The sequence below is a fragment of the Glycine max genome, chromosome 13, assembly GCF_000004515.6.
Source record: "Glycine max cultivar Williams 82 chromosome 13, Glycine_max_v4.0, whole genome shotgun sequence".
NCBI lineage: Eukaryota > Viridiplantae > Streptophyta > Magnoliopsida > Fabales > Fabaceae > Glycine > Glycine max.
This window is the reverse complement of record NC_038249.2, coordinates 40,886,385-40,900,560: the sequence shown is the minus strand read 5'-3', so window position 1 is coordinate 40,900,560 and position 14,176 is coordinate 40,886,385. Positions and strand designations below refer to the sequence as shown.

The window sequence follows — 14,176 nt, the reverse complement described above, 5'->3', positions numbered from 1 at the left end:
TTAAGAATTGGTGGTCAAAAGTTTATGTTATGGAAACTAGTACAACCTCTTTTGTTTAGGAGAGTAAGATTATGTTTCTGTCTCTTACACCCAGAATGATGGTTGTCTTGTGCACATGGCCACCCTTCCCTAGTTAAGCTTGAGTTGGGAAACTCTATGTACACTCAAGCTTCACACATGGACAAATATTCCATAATTCCATTACAAAATCTATATTACAGCTCTTTACATCTTGACCTGTTATCTACTTCCTCCGGGTGAATGAGTCATCAAGCCATGGTCATACTCAATCATTTATTGAGCCTTATATATGAAGAAACATGCTAGAATTGTTCTCAATATTACAAATATTCGACTTGTTGCCTGTATATGTGAGACCGAGTGTTCGACATACTGATTACTAGGTGTCTCGGAATAATGGAATACAGTGTGCTTTCTGGAGAGTAAGTTTTGGGATTGGCTGCATTTAAGGTTATTTATTTTGCATGAAAATGTTTTTTTTTTTTTCAAACACACATGCACACACAAATAACAATATTGTTTAGGTTTTTTTAAAAAAAAATTATGAGAATCCATAAAAGATAGATACAAGGAATTTTACAATTTACGCACTCTGGTGAATCAATTGACCATGAATTTTTTATTTTTTTTTACAGGCACAAGGAAACTAGTTTATATAAATTATAAAATATATTTTAAATGAACTTTGTTTATTTAAGGCCGAGCCCTCCCTCTCTTGGGGCCAGGCTTTGATGAGGTCTAGTTGGAATATATGTAATATCAACTTATTAACCCCCGGTTCCCTCCCTTCTCTTACTGGACATTTTGGACTATTGTGGAAGTTGTCAATTGCATTTATCTAAGGATAGATCTTCAGATTAGATGTTAAAACATTTAATATCCATTAGGTTCCATTTGTTTCATGGATTCGCATTTGGGATTGAGCCATTGAAATTGTACTTGAACTTTCCAATTTCACTTATCATGTTTGGTGGGTGCATTAGTATTGGAATTCTAATTGTGTTTAAGTTCATGGAACTGAAAACCTACTGTATAATAATATATTTAAAAGGACAAAACAGTTTCAGATAATTAATTTATACTGACCTTTAATATAAACTTTTATCATGCAGATTATTCAGATAAAACTTTAAATATAATTGAAATAGAGTAGTAGAAACACATAAACAACTGTATCTAAATTTTGACAGTGTATCATTGCCATTGAGGTACTGTCGCAATCATTGGTACTGAGAATAATTTTAGTCTGACTTGACATGTCATGTCGTTGCCAATGACCAGTAACTGTTACTGATTTACTGTGTCTTCTGATCAACATTACCATTGGTCCCATCGGCATCTTTTAATAGAATTCCAATTTAATTTGGAATTGTATTTCTATTTATCAATTCTCTGTCTCAAACATAAAAATTATGATTCTTATCCAATTCATTTCCTAGAAAATTGGAATTGAAGTTAGGATTCCAAATTGTAATGATCGGCTACAAAGTTCCATTGAAGCTAATATTGTATTTTCTGTATCAGCTTTTATGAGCAGCAAGATTGATTATAAGCATAAAAAAAGCTCAATTAAACCAGGGAAGGAAAGAAAAAGCTATATTTTATAACATGTTCCAATCAGTAATCCTGTGAAATAATTTACAACGCTGCCAAAAGTAAAGAGTTATTATCTGATTCTACATGAGTACATGAGGCGTTCAACAGAATCACCTCAGGATGTTAAAGCGGACTAGCCTATTGTGCAGAAAGGAGGCTAAAAGCAACATTAAAATTAATAATGTGGTCTTGCCGATTGACACAAATATATACCGGCAAAAGAATATACATATGAAAAAGAATATCTCTCACGATGTATAAATGCTATAAGAATCCGAAGCAGTAAATTAGCGTTAGATGCACAAAGAAAGCCAAGAACCCTGTCCTTGTCAACTTAAGTCCATCACGTAAAGAGATGTTTCCACCTATCTCACCAGCATTCACAAATTCACTTCTGCCAGTGCCAGTTGTTGCAGAGACATTCACCGACAAAGAACCTACATTGTTGAATTTGAAGTGAACAAGTGTTAAAGATAAATTAGAACTAGAGAACAAAGTTGGTTCTCATTTTATGCTGGTCCTACGCTCAAAAGAACAGAACGAAAATTATTGGTTAAGTGGAAAAGGAATAACTTAAGAGCCTCATGAAAAAAAGCAAATTATGGCATCCACTATATATACGCCTTTCTGGTAGTGTGGCTGAAACTTACAGTCATAGTTAGCCCATCCAATGCGTTGACCAGCCAGATCATAAACAACAATTTTGTCTTTTAATACGAGATCTGCCACAACAGAAAGTGGTGTTGTTAGTATCATGCTCTTGAAGAAAAGATCCCTAACAGATGATGAACAATAATTTATGTACAAGAAAAAAAAATATTTGAAATTGATATTTTGGCAGGTTGAGTGTAGAAAGTAGAAAGATACTAGTAGTGAGAATTTTGAGGATGAAGGTGAGGGAAGGTAAAAACAGGAGGGCATTATAATATGATACTTTGCTATGCATGGGCAGAAAATCTAATCAACATAACAATTTTGTTTCAAAATATAGGTTCAAGCTTCAAACTTTTGAGTTGACCTTCAATCAAATGCAAAAACTATTCTATTTATCCATGCTAGACATCACCATGCAAGAGATGGATATTATGACCTTTGTGTTCAAATTGGTATTAATGTATTATACCTCCTAGAATTGTTATCCCTTGACCCTGGATTTTCTGAAAGCCAATACACCACACTGCTGCACCACCCTGTAACATGGTTTCACCATAGCATTTAGTGAGATCACACAGAGTATATAAAAATTGGACAATAATTTACCCGGAAATATCCCCAACACTTTAAGGTATCAGATTTCAATTGAAAAATGGCATGTAATGAGAATTGGAAGAAAAAGTTCTCTGTCATTTTTTTTACTGATAATGCACTCAAAAGAAAGTTAGCAAGACATAAGGAATGGTAATATTTAACCAAATATAGTGGAAATGCAAGAAGAGCTCGTTGTACTTGAAGGTAATTTTGGTAGTATCATATGCCATAAGAAATTCTTAGTTTTATACAAAAATATGAGAAGTTATCAAGGAAATTTTCATAGAGGCACACAAGGCACCCATTGAAACAAAAGTAAAATCAAAATAAGATTTTATGTGACAAACAAGGGAAAGGAGAGGGAGAAAAATTAGATTGATGACAATGATTCTTCAACCATTGTCAATTGCAACTCACTTTGACTTGAAAAATCAATATCTTTGGAAATCTAGGAATCCAGACTAGTCCTCAGAAAATTAAAGTTTGAATACTTACAATGGAATTCTGCTGTATCAGGTAGTCCTGAGGCCTTAAAATCATAGATGCACCACCAGCAAAGTTCAGACTTACTTGAGGAAAAACTTCAGTGACACTAAACACAGTACAGACAAAAGGAGTTAGAAAAAGAGAGTATCGAGATGATCTATTTTTTAGCACTCAATTAGCAAAAGGAGGATGGAGTGCAAAAAAAGGTTCAGAAAAAGGAGGCATTAAATGTTCAGCCTAACCTGGATGTGATTAAATAACACTGATTTCCCCTGGAAACAACAGTGTGTACAGATTGTGGAATTGAAGCTGTAATCTGCATTAATGAAAAAAAGCATTTTTCCATTAATATTTGATAAACCTCCAACCTAGCAAAAAGCGTGCAATGATTTCTAATTAATGTATGACATTAAGCATCACATCAACATATACTGTTGATAAATTGAATAACATTAAATTACCTAAACAAAACTCACCGCAGAGACAAAGGGATCATAAGCCTCTTCCGCAAGGTACGCCAAAGTTGTTCCAGAATCAACAATGGTACCTCTGCTGTTTGATGTTGCAAAAACTGATGAATCAATTTGCAATGTCTGGCCATTGACAGCGATGCTCTGTAGATTTAAATTGTAATGAGGCCTGAAATATTTGCAAAGAAAGCAGTTAGTCTAAACACTTCTATAGAGTGACATTCTTTCAAGCCACTTAATTACAGATACCTATTGTCATTTGTCAATAACGTGTTTAAATTCTCCAATTCCTTATCCAACTTCTATATAAAACTTTGAATGTACATCTTACTCTGGTTTATGGTAGAATATATTTCCTTTTGGGTACTTACTAAGGGCTGATTTCAACTTCTTTCAGGCTTAACCTTTTTCTGATAGATGGGAGTTAAGGACCACCTAATTAACTACTGACTAAATTATATTTATCATTTACCTCGCTCAAAGCACTAACGTATCATCCATAGTTTCATGGCTGTAAATTGGTGCCAAAGAAATATCTTCGTCCATAGTTTCATACTTACAATCACATTTCGAACATATATGCTAGAAAGTGATTTCAACATCCAACATTGACAGACAGAAACTTTATTTTAACATCTTGCTTAGATGAATAATTAGAAGCCTGGAACAACTTTCAGTATTAAATAATTGCCATCAATCGGTAGGGCTGAAACTTACATGCAAACATTTTATTAGGCCCCTAAGAACAAAGGCACAAACCTACATTCACTCACTACTTTACCAAATAATTCAAGTTACCCCCATCAAGCATTTATTATTTAGCAAACACTAAAAAAAGCATAGGTTTTATTCTGATGAAAGGAACTTACTGTGCTGGAACAAGTGAAGTGTAGACTATGTTTGGCTCCACAATCTCACCAAGAACCAATATGCCCCCACCACTACTATCTCCTTTCAGACAATGTGAGAATACTCTTGGAGCAATTCCTTGTGAGGAAAGTTGAGAAATGACAGACATTTCCTGTTGCCCAAATCCAAATATCCCATCAACTGCTCTATCAGACTTTGTCAAGTCCCCAGTTTGCTGGTTGCTACAACTGCTCCATTCAAAAACCAATGCTTTCCAAGATTAAACCAACAACAAACATGAAAAAACAGGAATGAAATTCAACCATTTCAGGCTCATGAAAACTCACCCAAAAACTACAGGTGCAGTAGAATTCGTGGTCACGGATCCCTCAAAAATGGTGTTCAAATGCATCATATCTGACACATAATAGCCTGATGTCCCACTCCCATCTCCATACTGGAAAGTGTAGGAGCACTGGTTGTTCTGGCTGGAACATGTGGCATCTGATGATTGTATTCCATTATTGCACCTTTGGTCAGAACAAGCGATCATTGAAGATGTTGATGAACTCCCGGGGTCAAAAAAATTTAGCTGAATCTGTAACAAAATCCAACAACCACAACATTCACAAACTCTGGGGGCATATTCTTGACCTTACTATTCTACAAACAGAACATCAAATTAGGCCATGTTTGGATAAACCTTCTCAATAAGTACTTACAGATGAAGAAAATAAAAATGCAAAATGAATTAAGCTTCTGCCATAAGTTAAAATTAGCTTATGTAGAAGTTAAGATTAACAAAAAGCTAAATGAGAGAGCTTTTATAAATTAGCTTACATAAAACTAAATTTAACTTATCAAAGAAACTTTATTCACTTTACCTTCTTATTTATTTTCCAATAAGTTTTTATTCAGAAATTTATTCAAACAGGGCCTTAGAAAATAGAGAAAAAATGCATTTACCTGAAGCCCACTTGTTTGAGGACAACCACTGCAGGAGTTACAACTAACCCAGAGAACATCACTGCCAGTGTCAATCTGCACATTAAATTCCACTGGAGGAGTACCCAACTGCACTTTTGTATAGTAGAGCCTGCAATAAGTCATTAATTCCAAAATTTAAAACACAAATAAAAAAATTAATTGTATAATTTAACGGAAGGCCATAAATTAATCAAAAAGAAAATAACACATCAAAACGCTATTAACAGAAAAGTTCTTATTCAGAATCCAAGACATATCGAAATTAAAGCCTTAGAAATTGATTGAAGTACACGAAACCAAAAAAAGAAAAAAGGTGAAAAGTGAAAAACGGAGGAACCGACCGACAGAATAATTTACCCGACTTGGAAGGGATCGAAGGTGCCTTGAACGGAGAAATCGACGACGCCGTTTGAAGACTGCAACATTCTGCGATGCCTCAACGCGTCACGAGCTCTCAGCTGACTCAGCTCCACTGTGTGATTCGTCGGAAACGCTCTCTCCAAAGTCAGACTCGCCGGAGATCCGCCAGCTAACGCGGCAAACATCAAGACGGAGATAACAAAAGCAGCCCCCATTGTGTCGTATATATCCTGATTATTTTTTTTACTGTATATAACTTACGTACGTGTTAACGTATATATGTACGTATGTGTGTGTGAGTGTGTCCGAAAGAAGAGGAAAGGGAATTGGAATTGAGATTTGAGACACTAATGCGCGCGAGACAAGAGGGTATGAATAATAAGGTACAGGTTGAGGAGGACGAGGATGTTGTTGTTGTTCATCGAAATTGAAGAAGAGAGAGAGGAACGAATGTGTTTGTAATGAAGTTTGTTTGGGACAGAGAAGAGAAGTTTTAGAGGTAAGTTCGAAGACAACAGAGAATTTTCGACTTTCAACTATGGATTACGTAAAGTTGTCATTCCCTTTCTCTGTCTTCTATCATTTTTTTTATTATTATTAATGGTTTTGTTTGGTTAATTCAACGGAAGCTAACGGAATTTCTTCATCTTTGATGATAACTAACCGTAACATGTTAGGTTTTTTTTTCAATGTAACTTTTTCCTAATATATACTACTTTCCCATTTAATTTTCAATATATACTATTTGAGATTTTTTCTTTTTTTAGTTTAAAATATTATAAAATATAAATATTATATTATATAATTTTTTTAATTAATTTTAAAATTACTTATTTATTAAATTAAATTTTATAATTTTGGTTTTATTTTATAAAAGAAAAAATATATAAATAAAGAAAAATAAAAAAATTGAATAAAATTAGAGTATAATTTTTTAATCACTTTGTATGTACTTTTATAGTTAAATTTATGTGTTGTTGATATTTTTTTGTTATGTTCGTTAATTAAAATAATGAGAAAATTAGTTAGTAATATTAAAATAAACTAAAAAAACACAATAAAAAATAATTGATACGTCTATCTTATACAATAAACATAAAGTTTTACAAAAATATCTTTAGAAATATTTATTTAATAGTTATTTTTGGCTTAAGTGATCAAAATTGATATTTTTATTATTTATGGTTTGCAAAAAAAAAGATTAAACTATCCAAAAAGATATTGATAACCGTTAAATATGAGCTATTTTTTATAATAAAAATATATTGAAAATATTGTTAAAGATATTTAATTGTGACAAAAATATGTACGAGATCAATGACATCCTCATCCAAGGAGAGAAAGGACGATAAAGGGTCGTCCGATTTCAACTCGTATTCCTACCTAAATGGAATTTGTCGGGTAATATCGTATTAGGAATAATTATCCTAACATATTTTCATCTTAAGTTTTTTCTTAGTGTAATTGTTTAAGTATTTTATTGATAATACACTATAATGTTCAAGTTGTTAAATAAAATAAAAAGTCTTCTCATATTCAATCAAATCTAATGACATAAACAAACTAATTATATTTAGTAATATAATTATATTAGAAAATGAACGAGAAAGTAGAAAAAAATGTAAAATTTGTGGATAACATCATACAAGAAATAATTGTCCTATCATATTTTCATCTTAAATTTTTTCTTAGCTAAGTGTAATTGTTTAAATATTTTATTGATAATACAATATAATGTTCTTTTATAAATAAATAAGTTGTTAAACAAAAAGTTTTCTCATTTTCAATTAAATCTAATGACATAAACAAACTAATTATATTTAGTAATATAATTATATTAAAAATAATTATATTAGAAAATTCAGATTTTAAATAAAAATATTTATCTAAAAAATATGTTAAGTAAATTAAATAATAAAATAAAAATAATTATATTTAATAATATCATTTTCTTTAAAAAAAATTAAAAAACTAAATTATAAAATTTAATTTAATAAATAAGTAATTTTAAAACCAATTAAAAAATTATATAATATAATATTTATATTTTATAATATTTTAAATTGAAAAAATAAAAAAGAGAAAATCCTAAATAATATATAAAGTGAGAAAAGACGGGAGAAAAAAAGTGTATTTATACTGTCAATTAAACACTCAGTTTATAGTAACGAAATACAGTTACTAAATATTTGGGATGGCGGTGGGGTCAATCAAATTCGATTCTAAAACCACGTTGTATTTGAAGTTACTGGTAGATGCTTTAGAAAATTCACGTATTCACCGTGATTTTATTGGATCCACCACGATTTTGATGATATCCAAACTTGCTCTTAGTAGTTTAGTACTATTTTCTGTTTTTCCTTTTTAAACTAAAATTATTTGTCATATATATCAATATAAACAAATTCACATTATCAGTATACAATAAAGATAAAAAGAAAAAAAAAAGTTAAAACGTCACTTGAAATAACTTTTCAAAAAATACTATAAATTAATTAAAAATAACAAATTAACTAAAAATACACATCAAATGTATCCTAACTACTTATTCTTTTCAAAACATACCCAAAATATTTGTCAAAAACTGATTTTAAAATTTGGTTCTTTCTCTATCAGTGTGGTTTTTCTTATTGTGTAATCCGATTTGGTTTTAGAGTTGTTTACTTCATAAAGATTTCTTTCGCACTCCCGTGGAGAAGTTTTTTTTTTCACATCATTAATTCACAATGTATGATATTCATTCCACAACCGAAAAATTGTACTAGTATATATGTTCGTTTATACATTCATTAATTGTCCTTTCCTTAACGCCCAATTTTTTGGTGCCACCTGAGAGGGGGAAAGCACAGTGGGGGACATTAAAATACTAAGAAATAGGATTACTTTGAGCTTTTGCTTTGCAAATTGCACCACATCAAAATCAAATCAAGCTTTAGCTAAGCCCAATGCACAATTATTTCAAATTCACCTTTAGATGGTCGATTTTTCAAAGAGAGTGAATGCATTCCACATCTCCACAAAAACCAAACCATCTTTTGCTTTCAATTTTGTAATGTAGAAACGGAAAGATAAAAGTACAGTAAGGATAAATAATATCCTAAAAGCCAAAGTTTCCAATTGCATATTCCCATTTGACCCTTGTTTGCCATGTGCTTTTTATGTTTCTCTATATATAGCCCATGCACGTTGAATGGGCAGAACTGGGATTTTTAGGTTTGTAGGGCCTTTATTTCCATTATTACGTAAATTAAATATTAAGTTTTTTTTATATCTTCTTTATAATAAAGAAAGATATTGGTATGACCATTGTCTTTATTTACCTGAGTGAGAGAGTTTCACGGAACAAAACAGGAGGCTGCGCAAAAGAGAAGTAGCAGTAGACAAGTACGGTTCATTCTAAACGGCCAATTTCATGTTTTTCATTTTCATGCTTGTAACTTGTAATTATGCCCACATGTCAATTCATGTTTGGTTTTTCTTATTGTAAATTTGTTTTCTTTAATTTAAATTATGCCTTACTTTAGTTTCATTAATTTTTTATCAAAATTTTTCTACTTTTAAAATTAAGTAATTTTTTTCTATTTAAAACTTGCACATTTTTATTTTCTGGCTAAGTATTTTTTTAAGAAATAATGGATTTAAAATATAAAATAATTTAAACATTTAGAAATGAAAAATATTGAAAAATGAATAAAACTTAAAAGATTTTATAACATGCGAAATTAAGGTTAAAGGTGGTAAGTTTGAAACTTTTAGTTTAAGTTATTTTTATTGTCCTGGTTGATGAAATTTAAAAAAAATCAGGTTTAAAATAATTTCATAAATTTAATTGGAGAAGATTTTGAGTAAAACAATGAAAATTTGAAAACTAATTTATTTATAAATACCTTGTCGATCAAAATCATGTATAATTCAAATTAAATAGATAAAAATACAATCAAGCATTTTTAGCAATGTTCCTTACGAAAATTATACTCTTTTCCAGAGTAAGCATACATTAATTGACCATGACTATAATTATTTGAGGATGATTATAATTATGTTTGATAAAATTAATTGAAAGTTAATTAGATGATGAAAATTAACTTATTAAATTAGAAATATTTAAAAATATTTAATAAAATTAATTATTAAAATAGTTGAAAAAAGTAAAACGATAGAAAAATAATAATATCATGATTTATTTTTTTAAAAAAAATATATCGAGAATAAAAATATAAAAAATTAGAAGTAAGTTAGTATTTTAAATTTAAGTATTATTTAAAAAACATTAAAAATTATTAAAAAAATATTTACCGAAAAATTAAATAAATTTTCCAACCAATAAAAAAAATATAAACTAATTAAAATCTCTTACCAAAAGATGACATATATTGATTACATATTAAGAATTGATCGACATTACAAAAAACATTTCTGAATGTCATATACAATTTTTTTTCCTTGTCATTTCGTATAAGTGAATAAACGGTTGTGCCACGTTTAACCAACTTGTTTGGCGTAAAAACTCTCTCATCGATATTGATGAAAGAAAATGATTCCGTTTCTTCTTGTTCATATTAGTTATTTGTTTGATTGGAACTCGATCTGTGGTTTATTTGATTATCAACGTCTAAGATTTCCAAAGGATTATGACATATTCTAGAAGATTGAGATAGATACACACACACCATACACCATGCAATTAACTGTTTTGTTGTCAAAACAGGAGAACTTGGTTGAAGAAAGTTCCATAAAATAAACTAAGCTGATGCCCAAACATTGTCTTTCTTAGAAAAACTAATCCCCAAATAATGTGTAGAAAAATACATTGAAAACTAAGAGCTAGAATAACGCGTATTTTTGTGAGATATGTCAAAGAATAAAGCAATGTCTAATTTAATAATAAAATATTTTTAAAAATATTTATGTGTTTTATAATAAAAGTTTAATTAGTGTGTGTTTTATGCTTCTTCTTTTTTATTTATTTCTTCAACCGTAGAAAGAAAAAGATATAAAATCTGCCTTACAATCTTTCATATAAAAGAAATGTTGACCATAAGAACTAAACTGAACCATTATTTAACTTTTTAAACTCTTATAAGAATCTGAATAAGTCAAGGCAATGTTGATATTTTCTTCATTCCAGTTCAATAAGTTGAGCAAGAATGCTTATTAGGGTATTCAGTTGAATGAGCCGGCCACTATAGAGTAAAGCACATATAACTTGTGCACCAGATATACCCACCTCTAGCTTTTCACCAACCCAATTATGCTGAACTTTCCTTGCAAGAGATGTGCTTCCAAATCCACGCATAGTTACATCAATAATTAATTTAAAATCATAAACTCTTTCATGCATCTAACAGGGAAATACACACTGAATCCCTAGATTGTTAAACAAATAACTTATAAACATTTTTGTCAATAAGATTGCCAAAAAAAGAACTCAAAGTAATTGGTTCGGACAAAATTATCTCCCGTGAAAAATAACTTTTGAAATTTCTGCTCAATGGGTAGCATGAACCTTCAAATGGAAATAAAACTCAACTCAAAAGAATATGATGGAATCTGTTTTATTATTTTGAATTGAATGACACAATTTTATAACTAAACATAATTGTTTTTGTGAAATATATCCATCGCCAATAAATAAAAAATTGTCGCAACTAATTGCATGCAAGGTTAAATTTGAGTGGCACTAATTTGAATTCAAGCAGCCACAGACCCACAGTGGCATACATGGAAACCAAATTTGGTTCTCTTCTCATGTTAATTCCCCCTGGATCAGCTTTGAGATTCTTTTTCCTTTTTCCATACACCATATCGTTATCATATGCATGACTCTCGTAGTCATAATCACTGGATGATGCACATTCATGAATCATTGAATCTTCAGTATTGTTTTAAATTTTTGGTAATAATATTTAACAATTTGTCTTCTTTTTCTAGAAAAAGAAAATCTCGGGGAAGTGGGGTCTATAGAAGGTTACCTTGTAAACTTCATTTTTTATTTTTTATTTTCCTCTCCTCTTTGCCTTGATCCCTCCAAATGTTTGAAGTTGTCTTCTTTTTTTATTTTTTATTTTACAGCAGACAAATAAATAAACAAGGTAACGTAAGGAAATAAGGAAACTGTACAGCAATCAACAGCATCTTTCTTGTTTATATTATTATAGTTTATAGCTTATACTTTATACATCGAAATCATCAACAACGCAATATTAAAAAATATTGTACTATCTTCTTTGCCCCCCACCCCCATAAAAAGATGTCGATGCTTTGCAGAGAAAAAAAATAATGCAATCCTATTTGACGAGTTGTATCATTATCATATATGAAGATGCAATGCATTGACACTTGAGGAAATAGTTGTCCTCAGTGAGGACTCCTCATAATACAAAGAGTATGCGACTGTTGTAGCCCATTTTGGCTACCGAAGCCTTTGGGCCCTGGGCAAGGGGCTATTGCTTTCTGCACCCTTTTTCGGAATATATTTTTTACCTTCCGAATTTACTATTTTGTAAGTCAAAATCTGTAATCAATTTGAAATGTAATTTACATTTTGGATTGATCATTCAGAAAACTAAAAAAGGTGGAAGAAGCAACTTGGAGGTATAGTAAACAACAGCCCAAACAAGGTATGCAATGATGATCAGTGGATCAAAAGTCAAAACTAGCCCACCAATCCCCGTATCTTGTTTATTTATGGACTCATGAGAAAAGCATTAATAATACATAGTATTTTATAAATTAATTAATATATAAATGAACTTTATGCACATCAAATGAACTCTATGCTATATTACTTTACCATTATTTTTCGTTTCTTTCTCGTTTCCCTTGTCAACCAAGGAGTGTTCATTCACGGTGTCAAATATTTTTTCCCTATTTGATATTTCAGTATTTTAAATTATTAAATTGATATTCTAAACACGATTCATCCAACAGCAAACTACCAAACCGGTTCTGGTGTCAAATATATGGAAGTACCAACTTTACCTAAATAATATGTTTCCGTACCTAAATAATTTGCAAAATGAAGGATCAGTCCAAACAACAAACTGTCAAAGGCAGTGAAGATACTCAATTTTTCTGAATATAAAAAAAATAAAATATTTTTTGTGTCCATGTCATTTATTATTATTATTTTTTCGTTTATCTAGTTTTTTTTTTATCATTTTAGTTCTTAAGAATATTTTTTTTTCCATCCTCAAAATATTTTAAACAACATTTTTTACTGTTCAAAGTAATTTTTGACTAATTAACCATATAATTTTTTTTCACAATAATAATGCATAAAAATTAATTTCTATGCTGTCTATTTTATAGGACAAAAAATTTGTAATTTTTCTATGAAATCGCATATATCTTTTACAAGAGACAGTTCTTTCTTTTTTTTTAAGGATAATAACACAGTTTAATAAACAATAAACTATAAATATGCCAACTTTTAGGACTAAATTTAAATATTTTTTATTTATATAAATCATAATATTTTTAACCCGTAAAAATAATTTCATTGATAATGTTTTAAAACATATCAAAAATGAAAATTTAAATTATCTAAAAATACATTACATTTTATCTTCTATAATTCCTTTTCCTCTGTTAAAAAATATAATTCCTTTTCCTTTTTTCGTGAGATTTTCTTTAAAACAATTTATATTACAAAATTAATATATTGATAAATGATTTTTTTTAATTAATTTTGTAATTATGTTATGAGTGTGAAACATTCAATAATTTTTTCAGTGACTAATTTTCATCAAATAATTTAACGAAGCACCTTTAACGGGGTATTTTTTTTACCATAAAAGTGTTAAAACCACACTTAGCCCACACTTCATGATTATAAATTAAATTATGTAAATTAATTTATAATTATTTCTGTGTGGGTATTTCTTACCCTACACAAGTGATAGTAAATTAACTACTTAGCATATAATTTAATGAAAAATGAAAACTATAAAATTACAACAAAAAATAAAATTAGTGGGATATTTATAATTTAGTGGAGTATTTCTTCACATATAGTAATTTATTAAAAATAATAAAATTAAAAAAATTAAAGTATGCAAATTAATTAATGGGAGATACAATTTTTTTATTAAATGAAATTATAAATTTATTATCACACAATTATTTTAATAAGTAAACTATTTAAAACGGTAAAACAT

At 29.5% G+C, this 14,176-nt stretch overlaps 1 protein-coding gene across 1 annotated transcript; it reads right to left on the bottom strand.

Moving 5' to 3' along the window:
* Positions 1–1,604: 1,604 nt before the first annotated feature.
* Positions 1,605–6,590, bottom strand: LOC100795803 (aspartic proteinase 36). Its single transcript, XM_003550560.5, has 10 exons — positions 6,015–6,590; positions 5,637–5,766; positions 5,018–5,268; positions 4,691–4,918; positions 3,828–3,990; positions 3,594–3,667; positions 3,361–3,457; positions 2,741–2,807; positions 2,268–2,339; positions 1,605–2,054 (listed from the first exon to the last, which is right to left on the bottom strand). Exons 1-10 carry the CDS (start codon positions 6,230–6,232, stop codon positions 1,882–1,884), a joined length of 1,473 nt encoding a protein of 490 aa, XP_003550608.1. The 5' UTR covers positions 6,233–6,590; the 3' UTR covers positions 1,605–1,881.
* Between the last annotated feature and the right edge of the window lie 7,586 nt (positions 6,591–14,176).

Coding starts and splice junctions, on each gene's coding strand:
- LOC100795803 (XM_003550560.5), bottom strand. CDS start 6,232: ATGGGGGCTGCTTTTGTTATCTCCGTCTTGATGTTTGCCGCGTTAGCT. Junction 3,668..3,827: donor ATGATCCCTTTGTCTCTGCG/GTGAGTTTTGTT, acceptor TCATTAATGCAG/ATTACAGCTTCAATTCCACA. Junction 2,340..2,740: donor AGGGATAACAATTCTAGGAG/GTATAATACATT, acceptor CTGTTGTGGCAG/ATCTCGTATTAAAAGACAAA.